The 15685-nt window shown below is 42.2% G+C and overlaps 1 protein-coding gene across 1 annotated transcript in view; it reads left to right on the forward strand.

The window, feature by feature from the left end:
• Positions 1 to 15685, forward strand: part of LOC118846457 (LIM domain containing preferred translocation partner in lipoma) — a 507446-nt gene that overhangs the window by 318492 nt on the left and 173269 nt on the right. Inside the window, exon 7 of the mRNA XM_036755013.1 lies at positions 14390 to 14513. Coding sequence (XP_036610908.1) covers positions 14390 to 14513 — 124 coding nt within the window. The remainder of the gene's footprint in view (positions 1 to 14389; positions 14514 to 15685) is intronic.

Genomic DNA, 15685 nt, shown 5'->3' on the forward strand with positions numbered 1-15685 from the left:
AATATAATATAATCTGGAGGGGTTTTACTAAAGTAGAGAGAGAGAGTGTGTATGTGAGTATGAATGTGTGCATGTGTACCCATGAATACAAATGAATTATACATAGGTAGAGAGTAATCATATACATTAAAATCAATGTGTGCAGAAATTAACATCTAATTGTTGGTGTTATAATTTCATGTATGTGTAAATTGTGGATACAAATATTAAAGATATTATTTCAAAATTACAATGATTAAATGATGTAGGCATATTACCAACTTGGAAGAAGCTAGTAAGTAATAGTTCCCTGGTTCTTCCAATCTTTTGTTGCCCATAAGAACTCTGAAGTAGGGGAGACAAAGGTTCTTATCCACATTTCACATATGAGGAAACATAGGTGGATTGGTGATGAAAGCCCATGCCAAGGTAGCAGCAGTGCCAAAGGAGAGAAGATGGCATATAGGATGGATAGCGCAAAGGTTGAATTGAGAAGCCTTGGCAGCATATTTGGGGTGTATGTGTGAGAGTCAAGAATCAGGGAGGCATCAAGGTTACCAGCCTGGGTGACTGGGCCTTGGATGGTACCCTTGACCTTGAAGACTAGGGAAGTGTAGAGGTGGGCTGAGTCTGGTATGGGGTGGAGATATACTTATTTCTGTTTTGGATATGTTGAATTTGAGATGCCTGCTGAATGCCCACTTTGAGATGACTGAGAAATCACTGGTGATGGGTAGCTAGAGCTCAGGAGAGCAATTCTAACTGGGTCTTCAGATAATAGTAAGTATTTAGTGCCTATAGTGTGCCATGCACTGTGCTAAGCTTAGCATGTCATAGAATGAGCCCATGGGAGCTGATAAGATCACCAAGTAAGATATAGAGAGAGAGACAGAGAGAGAGAGACAGAGAGAGAGACAGAGAGAGAGAGAGAGAGAGAGAGAGAGAGAGAGAGAGAGAGAGAGAGAGAGAGAGAGAGAGAGAGAGAGAGAGAGAGAGAGAAAGGAGTAAAGATAGGACTGATAAGGGACATCCACCAGCAGTGAGCATGACCTGGCTGAAGACCCAACAAAGAAGACAGAACAGGGACTCTCAGAGACATCAGAGGAAAAGCAGGAAAGAGCCATGTTATGGATTCCTGTGAAGCATCCACAGGGTGAGGCTTCCTGACTGTGTCCACATTTATAAAAACGACTCAGATAAAGTCATTGGATCTGGTGATTAAGTTGCAGGGCAAAATGCTGCCTCTGAGGTCCAGCCTGCTCAGAGATTCTGTGATTCAATCTAAAAGAATCAATCAGACAGTCACTAGGCATTAAGTACCTTAAAGTGGTCCATTGGGACCCTGGGCTAGGCTGAGAAGATCAAAACAAGAGGATGGGGGCTTTGGAGCCTGGGAAAGAGAAACACTCTCTAAGGAGTATTTGTATATGGAAGAGGAAGGTGACTACCTTTGTTTAGTCCCAGAACACTGGACCAGCCCCAGGGAGCTGAGCGTGGAGTGGGGGAGAATTCAGTTCACTCCATGGGAGACCTGCATCTGCAGCAGAGCTTCACAGGGGACTAGTGTCCCACAGCCATTGAGGGAAGGATGGGGATTCAAACCCAGCTCCTCAGATGATGAAGCCAGGCCTCTTAGTGCTGCCTTTCTTCCCTCTCCTTCCCCTCCCTCCCCTCCTCTCTCCTCCCCTCCTCTCTTTCTCACTCACTCACTCTTTCACTCGCACCCCTCACACTCATGAACACATACACATACATACAAAGATGGCCTAGTCACCTTTAGCCTTCGGCTGAAGTAGTTCAGATACTTTGGAGAACCACCCTAGTGAGAGTGAGCTTTAGCTCATCTCTGGCTGCCATTTATATCAAACCGAAAAAAGGTGGAGGGCCCTTTGCTCATTCTTTGGGGGTCAAAAAGTGGGATGAGCCAGGGCAATTGTGAGGTGCCAGCTTGACACAGCTGACTAGGAGCAAAAAAAAAAAAGAAGAAAATACACACACATACACACACATATTTCCTGGCAGGCTTTCAGCTCTAAAATGGGGCTAATTCTGCCTTTTGAAAAGAAGACAATTTCCACATTTCTTTTTCCAAGAACACATAATTGAAGTGCTTTTCCTGATGAGAGAAGGAGCCTCTTGTACATCATTACAAACGGACAAGAAAACTGAACGACTACAGTACATGTGGAGTGATCAAGTATTCATTAGCCATAATTTTTCTGAATGCCTTGGCTTCCTTTTCCCAGAGATTTATGTGCCAAGGAGGTGCTTTATGGAGAGTCTTGGGGCAGCACAGGGTTCAATTATCCGCTCACAAGAAACTGGAAAATCAAAGGCATAGGATTATGAATAAAGACTGTGGTGTGGTGAAAAGGATCAGAAGGAAACAGCCCCACTAAGCATGCACATGCGGTGGGGACACACCAGCCCTGCCCAGCACGTATGGCCACATCAGGAGGCAACTTCTTGTCCCTTTGTCTTAGAATCTGAAATTAGAAGCAAGTTCAAATATGTGTGTCTAAGTCAATGTGTGTATATGTATACATGTATACATGCATGTGTATGTTTATTGTGTATATATGTATCTTTTGTTCGTGCAGGTGTATATGTGTGTTGTGTCTTTGTGCATATGGGTGTGTGTGCACACATGTGTGTATACATGTGTGTATATGTGTATTTGTGTGTGTGTGTGTGTACATGTGCGTGTGCATGTGCATGAGTTTGAGGTGGGTGGGTAGAGGGGGTGGAATGAGGTTAATGTTTGCTTTCAAATGTCCTGGACTTTGGATCCAGTTTTCCTTGGATGTTCCTCAGCTTTCCCCCCCCCCCTCCCCATTCAATCAGGAGCTTTTAAGAGCTTGCTTTATGGGGACACAAGCCAGATGAACCAGTCCCTGTCCTCAGGATGTTTCCATTCTTCTTTGATCTAAGTTATGTAAAACCAGGGGATCCATGGGTCTTATTTACCCTCTGCCCAGGACAATCCTCTGCAGGATAAAGCAATCCTCATAAACATGCACATAGACATGTAGTTGTAATGGTTGTTGCTGAGTTATACCAGACTCTCTATGATCCCTTTTGGTGCTGTCTTGGCAGAGATGCTGGAGAGGTTTGCCATTTCCCTCTCTAGCTCATTTTACATATGAGGCAAACTGGGTGAAGTACCTTGTTCAGGATCACACATCTAGTAAATTTTCTGAGGTCAAATTTGAACTCAGGAAGATGAGTCCAACATTCTATCCTCTGCACCCCCTACCTGCCCTTTACATACAGAAATATGTACAATGTGTATTTCTGTAGCTAAGTCCTATGGAATGCAGATAATGAACCAGGAGAGTGATTGCCTTATTCTAATTCCCATATTCCAAGTTATAATTATATGTGAAATATGGTCATTGATTTCAGCCCAATGGGAATGTGCGGTGAGGACTGGAATAATAGGACCATTAGTGAGAATTGTTATTCACGCTAATCTGACCTTAGCTTGTTTCAAAGGGGCATATACACTGGCATGTATACATGTATGCATATTATATACAGCATATATGTCACAGTCTCATATAATGTATATATATATAGTATAGTGTAGATACATGTGCATCTGTGTATACGTACAGAAATGTGTGTGTGTGTGTGTGTGTGTGTGTGTGTGTGTGTGTATACATGAGTTAATTGTAAAGACCTTAGCACAGTGCCCAGCATGGATTAGGTACTAGCTAATATAATTACATACATAAATATATACAAATATATGTACATGTACATATACACCCACTCGCATATATACACACCCCTACCCCCATATATGCCAGTGTGTATAATCATATTGTGTGGTTGTGTGTATGTGCACATGTGTGTTAAAGGGAATGAATGAAATGGGATATATACTCTTTCTTCCTTGCCTAGGTAATTTTATTTCAGTTTAATTTGACCAACATTTATTAATTGCTTCTAGGTGCTAGATTCTGGGCATCCAAAGACCCAAATTAAGCAGTCCTGTCTCTGAGGAGGTTGCCTTTTATCAGTGGGGGGATCATAGCATGTATGCAGAAGAATAAAGACCAAAAATACCGAAGTCATTTCAGTTGAGGAGAGGGCTGACATGTGGGAGCCATGAATGGCTTTTTCCAAGACTTAGCTCAAATTTGCCACAGATGGTGGAGAAGAGAGCATCCCAGGAATGAGAGAGGCCCTGTGAAAAGGCCTGGGATGGGTTTTGGCTCTTCATGCCATGCCTTCTTCTTGCATTCTGGCTCTCTCCCTTTCCCCGGGCCCCCAATCTGCAGTTCTCTGTCCATCTTCTCCCAACACCTAAGCTCCAAGGTATTCCACAGGGGAAACGTGATTGGGAAAGAGGAGGAAAAGGAGAGCACAGGAAAAGCCCAGAGCATTGTATAGAACTTGGCCATCAGTTGCACTATGGCTCCACCCACTATCCCTGTTTCTTTCCATCATCCCCCCCTCCCTAATGGCTACCTCCTCAGCTGCCATTTTGTCCAGGAAGGTGTTTGAGGTCTTATTCCTATCTTCAGCACTTAGCCCTGTTCCTGGCATATAGTGTTTAATAAATGTTGTTTCAGTCAAGGAGACTGTTTGCCTGTAACATAGTATATGAAGGAGCTGGTATTTTGTGGCCAGTCTGCACTGAATCCTAAGACACTTGTGCTGCCATAGGAGTGGGAGAAGGAGGTGATCACCAAGAGAAAGTGTGGTAGGCTGGAGACCCTGTGCCCTGTAGATGGCTGAGTCAGAGCAAGAGTGCTGAATGAGGATGTGAATCTCTCAGTGGGTGCTGACAAAGGCAATAGAGTTTCAGTGTGCGACAACCTGCCCCATCACCAGTGCCCTCTTGCATTTGGAAATAGCTTTGTCCCGGGAGGTTTCCACTTACAATGCACTTTTTTTGAAACCACAACATTCTTACAGATGTAAATATCTGTGATTTCACTCTCTGCCTGTGTCACAATTTGACGTTTGTTGAGTGATTAAGAAAATGTTTCTGAAATGGAATTGTTGTGTATCCCCCAAATTCTACCAGCAACCCTCTAAGCCATAAGGATTCTCAGCTCTTGTAAAGGACACTGGGAAAGTAAACAATGTTGGAGTTGTAATGGACTTTGAAAATGATCTCTCCGTGACAGTAGAAGGAAAGAGGGTCCAGAGTAGTTGGGATTTATTGAGGGTCACACAGGAATTTAGCGGCACAGCTTCCATTAGAACTCAAGCTTCCTACCTGTCAAACCACTGTAAGTTGGTTCCAAAATCACTTAGAACTCGACTAGAGCATAAATTAATTCAATGCGAAGTTATACATGACAGTTATATGAGACTTCATGCCGTCTTGGGGAGGGAGGGGGGAGGGAGGGGAGAAAAACTGGAACTCAAAACTATGTAGAACCATGTGTGGTAAACTAAAAATAAATAAAACACCTTTAAAAAAAAATCACTTAGAACTTGAGTCTTGTTCTGCTCTACTTTGGAAGTCATTATTAGCATTCTACCTGGAAAGGACATGCGGCTCCATTCACACAAAGCTTGTGATTTCCCAGACTAAAACTACCTTTCTTCACCTAACTCCCCTCTAGGTGCTTTCTGATCATAATAGAAGGGAGGCCCCTAGGGACTGGCATACTTTATATCTCTATGTCCCAGGACCTAACATGATGCCTGGAGCAATGGCTACTTAGTAATACTTTATTTTCAATCACTTCATTCTTTTATCCATTCTGAAGATGGGCCCCATGTCTGCATGACCACTCAAGAGCAATCATATTTCAAGGCTCAGATATAATGATAATAAACCCAGTTGGCTTCCAACTGGGCCAAGATCATGCATGCAAATCTGGAAAAGACTTCAGAAATCGCATACTCTTACTCCCTCATTTTACAGACTAGGAAACCGAGGCACATTGTGGTTTGGAGCCTTTCCTAAAATGGCATAAGAAGTAAGGAGCCTCCCATTTCCTCAGTTAGACCACAGTACGTTTCCTGGCCTACCAGCTGTCAAATCCCCCCAATCAAGAATACTTGATGATATCTAGCCTCTCATATCTTGTTTGTAGAGTTCCTGACAGCTTGCCCTCAGTCACCTGGCAGATAGCTCAGCCATTTGCTGACTTTTCAAATAAGGGAAGCTACTCAAGTCATCTTGTGAGTAGCCAAGGCTGCTTTGCTAGGGGAGAGGAAGTGGGTAAGAGCAGAAGGTGAAAGGGAGGCCCTTCAGCTTCATCCAAAGGGATCTCAACCTCCCAAATGCTTCCATTAGTCATCTGTTCCCACTGATGAAAAATTGGGCAGTAGGTCAGGAGTGTCTGGATATACTGATGCTCCAGAGCATCCTCAGAAGTTGGGTTTTGCGTGCTTAGGAATTCAGGGCCAGCCTATCACTGCCCAGAAGCCATCTCTAGAATGCCTAGAATTCAAAGAAAATTCTAAAATTCAATTTTTTTTTTTCCTGGAATGTTGGCTAGGGCTGTGGGACTGTTACCCCTGCTCCGCTTCATTTGTTGCATAAGACTGGAAACTTTGCTCCTGTCTGAGGAATACTCCAGGAAGTTGCGAATGAGTGAGAACAAAACTTCGAAATCCGGAGTGTGTGTTGCTTTAACCAAAGCACTTGGTTTTGCAAACAGGCTCTATAAATCACATGCAGAAATGTATACTCTCACGTCAGGGACATACAGGCACTTCTCATCCATCTGGCGTCATGGAGAGGGAGAGGTTTGAAATGAACGAATTTCCCTTTTTTAAAAACTCTTCACCAACAAGACCCCTCCCACCCCTTCAGTCATTCAGAACAGGCCTCTTTCTAATCCCTTGGCTTCATGACTAACTCATTGGCACATTCTGTCTCTGCTCCTCCAGGCCAGTTTCTCAATGCCCCCATCAGCTCTCAAAGGCTCTCAGCTCAGAGAAGGTGCCACCCGACTTGTTGAGGGAGGTCCCTAGTGCAAGGGTCTCATCTCATGTCTCATTGCTATCCCTATTTGCTCACAGCATTTAACACGGACCATCATCATCAATTCCTTTTCTAATGCCCCAATACAGAAGTTCTCAAACTTTCAGGTCTCAGAACACTTTTACACTCTTAAAAGTTATTTAGTAACCCCGAAGACCTTTTATTTGTCTAGGTTATGTGGAACAATATTTAACAAATTCTAAATAAAATCATCTTAGTATTATTGTGACAATAATTTTGATGTTGTAGGTAGCCTTAAAGGGTCTCAGGGACCCCTAGGGATCACCACACCACACTTAGAGAATCACTGCTCCAAAATGGGCTTTCGAAAAGTCTTAGTGTAGTTGAAAGCTACCAAAGGTTAGAAGTGCACTAAGACTTTGGGGACACTGTGGATACAGTTGTCCATGGGAACCATTGAGATGGGGTAGTCTGCTTTCCCCCATATTCAATGGGTCCAGGATGATGGTTTTTAGGTCAATCCTTTTTCCTTTTCTTTCTTACAGGTCTTACTTATCTGCTTAGAATATTTCTATCACATGTGCTATCACATTAGTCAGTCAACAGGCATTTATTAAGCACCTACCATATGCCATGCAGGATCTAGAAAGAAAGAGGAGCTTTCAAAGGAAGCCAGATAGCCAAACTTTTAAAATTAGGTTTCTTACTTTTACATACAGTGTCAGGCAGGTAAACTGTAACCCTGGGAAATAAGATCTAAACTGTGGAACATAAATAAGATGCTGGGTTTAGCACTTAAAGAGATCATCCAATCTAACCCCTTCTTTTTTTTTTTTTTACTATTGGGAAACTGAGTCCCAGAGCATATAAGTAATGTCTTCATCCCTCAGCTGAAGCCTGCCCCAACCCCTGATCTTCACTCTGGGTCTTTCTGTTTCAAGTGTACTTCTTGCAAACAACATATTGTTGGATTGTAGTTTCTAATCCATTCTGCTATCTGCTTCCATTTTACGGGTAAGTTCATCCAATTCACATTCACAGTTATGATAACCAACTGTGTATTTTCCTACATCGTATTTTTTTTCTCTGTTTATTCTTCTCTTTCTGCCATGTCCTTCTTCAAAGTATGTTTTGCTTCTGACCACTACCTTTTTTTGTCCCTTTTATCAGACCCTCCTTGCTGCTGCCCTTTCCCTGCTCCTCCCACCATCTTTTCACTTGCCTTCTTCCTCTCCTACTTCCCTGTATGCTAAGATAAATTTCTATACCCAACTGAGTGTGTATGCTGTTCCCTCTTTGATCCAATTCTGATGAGAGTCAGGTTCAAGTGCTGCCCACCACCCCCAACCCCCATCTTCCCCTCTTCCTTCTACATCTCTTTTATGTGAGATAATTATCCACATTCTTCTCCTTTTTCCTTCTTCCAGTGCCCTCTTTCTTTTCCCTTAATTTATTTTTAAAAATTAGTCTCATACCCATACCCTGTGTTTTTGTGTACCTTTTTTAACAGCTGTGATAATGATAAAATTCTTAGGAGTTACAATTTGCATCTTCCTATAGAAGAATATTTTAACCTTACTGAGTTCTCTTTATTATTTCTCTTTTTATGCTTCTCTTGAGTCTTGTATTTAAAAGTCAAGTTTTCTCTTCAGCTCTGGTCTTCACATGAGGAGTGCTTGAAAGTCCTCCATCTCATTAAATAGCCATTTTTCCCTTGAAGGATTATACTCATTTTTTTTTTCTGGGTAGACTATTCTGGGCTGTAATGCTGGCTCCTTTACTATCTGTAATATTATATTCCAAGATGTTTTAATGTCTATCTCTGAAATAGAAGTGAAAGGGTTAATTCTTCCTTGTGAACTGTGTCACTTTTCCTTTCACTAGGGCCCCAGCCCACCTTCAAAAGCCCATCATGCATTATAGCCATGCTTATCTATTTTAAGCACAAATTTGAACGTTGGTGTGCTCCGTTCTGCAAGATAGATTTAAAGAATTGGTAGACAGAACTTGGATACTTCTATGGCTGACATCTTCTTTCTGCTGTTGCCAACCTAAGCTGGTGACAAGGCCCTCCAAACTTATCCTGGCTCATCGGCATATGAAAGACATCTAGTCCTTCAGAATTAGTATTCTGAACCCTTACCAAAATCACTCTGGAGCTTGTGTGTTCATAGCATTACCTTGGAAAGACTAGGACCAATTCTACTTTGCCAGGAGATATATTAGAATTGGACAAAGGTTGAGGATTAATAGCAGTATTTGTGAGAAAATGTTCTTCCAAGAAAATGTTTTCTTCTTTTCTGAGAGGAGAGAAGGAGGTCTATGTGGTTTTCTCGGGTGGCTTTGTCACTGAGTTTCTATTCTCACTATATAACAGTAGGTTTTTACCCTCTAGACTTTTGAATAATAGTCTTATAATTCATAGAGTCAGAGCATTTGAATGGAACTCACTAAGGTTCCTTCTCCCTGTTTTAAGTTATCTAAAAAGGTATGTCAAATCAGAAATTCTTTATCCTTTTTTGTGTCATACACCCCATTTAGGCATCTGGCGAAGCCAATAGGACTCCTTTTAGAATAATGTTCTTAAATGCATAAAATAAAATACATAGGATTACCAAAGAGACCAATTATATTGACATACAGTTATCAATGTTTTTTTTTTCTTCTTTAAATCTGTGACCCCAAATTAAGAACAGCTGCCTTAGAGTATGGTATCAGATTTTCCATAAATATCCTTAGAGGACAAAATGTTTTATGAATTAACCAATGGGTAGGCATTTATTAATGCCTGCTATGTGACAGTCACTGGGGTAGGCTCTGGATCAGATGAATGGTTACTGAATAACTAAGAAAGAAAGCAATGTCCAGAAGAAGTAACGTCTTGGAAAGGAATAGTTTGCATGAGAATAACCCTATCTATATTTTTTGCAGTATTTCTAAGCCAGTGAATCAGGAGATTTTCTAGCTCTAGTATAATCTTGATTTCAGCCAAGATTTTGGTAAATTTCATATGCTGTCCTTGTGGACAAGATGGAGAGATATGGGTTGAAAGATAGGATGATTAACAAAATGACTGTAGCCAATAATGATTGTTGTTCACTACTGACTTGGGTGAAGTACCCCAGACATCTGTGTTTGTCCCTGAGCTGTTTAATGTTTTGCCAGTGACTTGGAAAAAGTCATAGATTCCTGGCACCTAGTAAGTGCCTACTAAGTATTAGTAAATGCTTTTTTCATTCATGTATTTGTTCATTGTTGGGATGCTTATCAAATTTGTGCCTGACACATTGCCAGGATAGAGTTGGGATCCAAAAAACAGTTTTCAATAGCCTAAGCTCGAAATAAAATAAATAAACCCAGTTAACCAAAGGGAACATGTAAGTATTAGGAGGTGTATGGGAGAAGGTTGTAGTGGAGCACAGAGGGCCTTAGTCTAATTTGTTGAAAATTAATGGAGTTAAATGGAAAATCTCATTGAGTTTTTTTAAAATCACATTTTTTAATTAGTAATTTGGGGAAGTTATGTTTTCAGAGCTGTTTTGATAAATAGGCCTGTGGGGTTTAGTGCACTATAAGCTCAATATGAGTCAGTGTCATGATACAGCAGCCAAAAAAACCTTAGGCTTCATTAAAAAGAGCTGTGAGGTCCTGAAGGAGGGGGAAAGGGATAAGTCCTTAGCCTCTCACCCAAGCCAGAATTAGAAGTACTAGGTTCCATTCTGGAGACCTTACTGGGGATGCAATGGTGAGGCCTGAACTAGATGGTCTCAGAGGCTCCTTCCAACTCTGAGATTCTATGAGGCTTCTGAGGCCTCTCTCTTTTCTAGTCTTAGAGTTCAATATCTCAGTGAATGGTTCCACGCTCACATTGATGAGGATGTCTCATCCACCATATGAGTCATGGCCTTTCCACACCATCTCATCATCTGTGACATTTGCTCATGCTCTCCAATATAGGAAACATCTACCTTCAGTCTTCCATTCTCTCTATATTTTTGTCAGCCAGCGTCCTCCTCTGTCTTTGTTTCTGATCAGCCATCTTAACATGTTTTCCCACTTCTTACTCTTTCATGTAAACATTTTGTTTTTCATGTCACCTCTTTTGAGTAGATCATTGTTGGAAATCTGCTTTCTCCTTACTCCCACCACACACCTCTCCTTTGTCCTGTCATTTGAATTTTTTGGGTGATTATAGTGTTCAATTCTCTGACATCACGCCATATCAGTGGGGGAATATTTGTATCAAAAAGATGCTTTCTTAAAAGAAAATAATCCTGGTGAGGTCAGTCCTGCAGTATCTTTTCCTAATACATTATTTGCCAAAGATTTTTTCATACAAACAGGAAGCAATATTTGGGGGATGAAAGGAATTATGTGTTGTCTGCTTTGTTCTTAAAAGCTGGAAGATACTGACAATTTTGATGTTTGAAATTCATTCTTTTTTTTTTTATTTTCCTTGTAAGTGCTACATTGGGGGAAGCAGAGGGTGGATTCTCAGAGGAGAACCTGCTATTGCATTTCAGGTTAAGGAAGAAGCAGACATTGGGCTGGTAAAGTGATGAAAGTTTCCTTCATGGTGAGGAGCTTTCCATCCACTGAAATGAACCATGAACTTGAGAATCCACATCCTTGGACTCTGGCTCTCTCCCACTGTTTGTATGACTGAAGAGTAGGAGATCTATTGACATGGCTGAGTTGGCTTTATGATATTAGGAAAAACTTCCTGTCAATTAGTTGTCCTGTAGTGGAATGGACTGCCTGGGAGGTCATGGTTTTCCCCTTGGTTCCAGCTGACCATTTGGTTCAGGGATGGATCTGTTGGTCTGGTCACTGAGGTCCCTTCCTGCCCTGGTGTCCCTGAAATTCAGCCTTCACTTCATGCTCCTGCAGATGGGCTCCCAGAACACCAAGACATTCCTTGCCCAGTTTTTATTTTCCCATGAACAATCTAAATTATGAACTCATTACTCTTCTCATCGTCATGATTTTATCAAAGAGAGAAAAAGAAAATGAGTGACACAAAGTCAAACAGGGAAATTGTGGCCAGGAGGGCTTTTGAGCCCCCTCCCCCAAACCCACCACATTTTCATCCTAATTTCCTCAGGTTCTCTGTGGATTTCTGTAAAATCCTGATCTAGAGAAAGAAAGCAGACTCCATACACAGCCCATCCCTTCCTCTCTGACCTGATCCCAAATAACCACAGTCAAGTGTAGAGTGGTTTGAGTGTTGACAAACTGAACTAAAGAGGACAGCTTACGTAGAGCAGAGGGGTTTTGTTTGCTTTTCTGTTCTTACCCAGATATCATGAAAAATAAAACCACAAAACAATAAAAACAGCAACAACCTCTCCTAAAACCCTCCAAGACTTGAATTCACAGAATAATAGTTCTAGAGTCTATGTAGGCCAGGCTCCTCATTTTGCAGAAGAAGATCCTGAGGTCAAAGAGTTAAAACCACATGCCCAGAATTACACAGATCTCCACAGAAAGGAGAATGAAGCCTAAAATTATCTGACTTCACAGTCAAATAACTTTTTCTTCTCTTCTCTTTCTTTGTAAATTCAACAAGAGGTGATTAAGCACCTACTATGTGCCAGGCTCTATGGTATACAAGGCAGGGAACCAAACAGGTTGTGCCTTCATGCTGTTCTGGAGAGGAACACTGTAACCCTCACATGCATGAGTAAATATAACCTAGATAGAAAATTATGAGGAGGTAACTTTGGTGGGGAATGAGTGAGCATTTATGGCACCTGGGTGGCGCAGAGGATAGAGAGGCCTGGAGTCAGGAAGACCTGAGTTCAAATCTGATTTCAGACACTTGCAAATTGTGTGACCCTGGGCAAGTCACTTCACCCTGTTTGCCTCATTTTCCTCATTTGTAACATGGACTGGAGAAGGAAATGGCCAACCATTCTAATATCTCTGCCAGGTAAAACACAAAGGGGTCAGCAAGAGTTGAGCATGACAAGAAACAAGTGAAGCACCGGAAGGATCAGGAATCACAGAGGAGATCAGGAGAACAGCCTCTTCTTGGCTCATTCAAGGGAGCCTGCTGAGAAGGCAGTGTGGCAGGACCCCAGGCAGCTGTGAAGCACTGACAATGACAAGAGCCTTTGTCCCAGATGCCTGATTTTTCCTGCTATGTTTCACTTTCTTGGTTCCTTCCAGACCATGCCGGTGCAGCTTTCAGTCCCACTTCCGCCCTCCAGCGGGCCTGACTCGGATTCCCTTATTGTGTTTTTGGATGTTTTTACCTTTCTCCTTTTTTTTGTTTGTTTGTTTTGGTTTTGGTTTGTTTCTGGAAATAGTGTATGGTTTTCTTTGGGATTGTTACTTTGGGGGATTTTTTTCTTTTTTGAAATTTCTAAATGACTGAGAGAGTTGCTCTTCTCCCAGCCTCATGGTGAGGCTTTCTGTTTTTTTGGTTGCCAGTGTTTGTGAAATAGTTGGAACTCCTTTGAGGAGAGGTGCTACGTAAAGACCAAGGGACTTAGAAATAAGAAAAAGCCCCAGGAGCTGTTTGAGGACTGTCCTAGGTGCGTTGATGGCCAGCTGCCTCCAAGACCTAAGTCTGAAAGATTTTTGTTTAAAAACAAGTGTGTCTTGATATGTATTGTATATGTCTGCATTTATGTGTAGATATATTATTTATTATACTTAATATGTTTATCTTATATTTATTATATTATATACAACCCATGCACATATGTATTTCATTACGTAGACACATTTTTATATCACCTTTAATTCTCAATATACTTCTTCCTCCACCTCTACCAGAAAACTATTTCCTAAAATGAAAATCTAGACAAAAAGCAATTCACCCAAACTACTCAATGCATCACCACAATCTGACATTGTGTGCAATGCCAACCTCTGCAGAGATGATTTGGGAAAGGCCAGGCTGGGGCCCTTGAATTCTGCAGGGTTACACTTTGGAGTTGGTCTTCCTTTTCCCACGTCCATTTTCATGGCCATTTTGTTGCCTCGGTTCTCATAAGTCTTCCGATGCTTTAGGAGTCTTTCCAAAAGAATCAGATGCATTCAAGCTGTCTGAATGTGAGTGATCCTCAATCAGCTTTATACGGGCATAATAAGTAGTTCTTACCATTTCAGAGTCTCTATTTTATCATCTGTGAAATGAGGACAAAGCTACCTGCTACCCCTGCTTCAGACTCTTACTAGATTCTATGAGGAACTTCTGGTCATGTATTTGTGTGCATGTCTTTAAGTGTGTGTGTGCGCGCGCATATGCGCATATGTGCATGTGTGTGAGCGTGCATGTGTGTGCATGCGTGTGCACGTGTGTGCGTGCGTGTGCACGTGTGTGCGTGCATGTGCGTGTGTGTGGGGTGCTTCTGAGAGCCCACACATATCTGCACAGAGGCATCTAACAATTTATCCACCTCAAAGTCACTGTCTTGCACAGATGAAGGGCTTCCTAGTGGTTTGGGCAATCTAAAGGTATTTGTTTTCTCCCTCTTCCAGGGTGGCCACCCAGGTCCTGGGGCCCCTGCTTCTGGCCCATCCTTCCGCCCAGAGGATGAACTGGAACATCTCACCAAGAAGATGCTATATGACATGGAGAATCCTCCCTCTGATGAATACTTTGGTAAGTGCTGCTTCAGGACAGATCACTAAAGCCAGGGTCCTTTGGCCTCAAATACTCTACCTTGTAAGGTCAATCCAAAGGAATGTCATCAAATGGGCTGACAACTCTACAGATGTGCTACTTGGCTGAATCACTTGCCCAGGCTGATATAGGTAGTTCAATAGAAGAACTCGAGCCCTCTGGCTCCAGATCAATTAACAAGTATTTTTTTAAGCCCTTACTACGTGCCGGGCACTGTGTTAAGCACTGAGGCGCAGGCAGAACAACAATACTCATCCCTTGATGGCGGAGACCTTCAAGGTACATGCAGAGCAGTTAGAATATCACATCTGAGGGGAAGTTCTTATGCAGAGGGATTTCACCTGGACAGTGCCTTCTCTGAGAGTGACAGAGTGAGAGATCAGAGATGGCTATAGCAGAGCCTGGGATTCAAGAAGCCCTTAGAGAATGGATGTGGCTAAGACAGGTAGAGAGCAGGTGAGAGAGGACCTTCCCAGTGTGGGCAGGATATTGGCAGGTCAGGAGGAAGTGGAGGAAGAGCATCTCACTGAGGGCATCTCTGGTCCGTAGCATCTGCTAAGACAGGGGGCCTAGGTTAGTGAAAGGAAAGAAGGGTCTAGGAGCACGTAAAGACTAGACCCAAATGTGTGGGGTAGTTCAGGCTGCAGAGTTGAAAGCCATGAGATTGGATGGTTCAAAGTTGATAGCAGATAGTGTAAGGCTATGATTGCCAAGTGAAAGTCTGGCTGTGGTCCTGCAGGCTGCTGTTGAAAGTTTTGACCAATTGCCATGGGAGCGGTAGCACAGTAAACAGCTGTCAGCTAATTGACTTACATTTTATCGGTTTGGATTCAACAAATTCAATTGCAGATTATTAAAGGATATTGTGAAGTGATAGAACAAAAAGAAGGCTGGGAGGCAGAGGCTGCATGAAGACTGTGTGACCTTAGATATGTCACTCATCCTCTCTTAAACTCAGTTTCTTCATCAGGGTTAATAATGCCCAACTATAGCATGGTGGGGATGAAAAGCCTTTGTAAACTCTTCTTCTAGGGACACCCTAGATTTCAGGGAGCTAAGAAAGGGTCCTATTCTCAGTTGCTCTAACCACAAGGTTTGTTGAAAGCATCTAGAGCACTACTGTACCTACTCACCCCAGCAGAGTACAAGGG

This window comes from Trichosurus vulpecula, chromosome 4 (genome assembly GCF_011100635.1).
Source record: "Trichosurus vulpecula isolate mTriVul1 chromosome 4, mTriVul1.pri, whole genome shotgun sequence".
In the NCBI taxonomy this organism is placed as follows: domain Eukaryota; kingdom Metazoa; phylum Chordata; class Mammalia; order Diprotodontia; family Phalangeridae; genus Trichosurus; species Trichosurus vulpecula.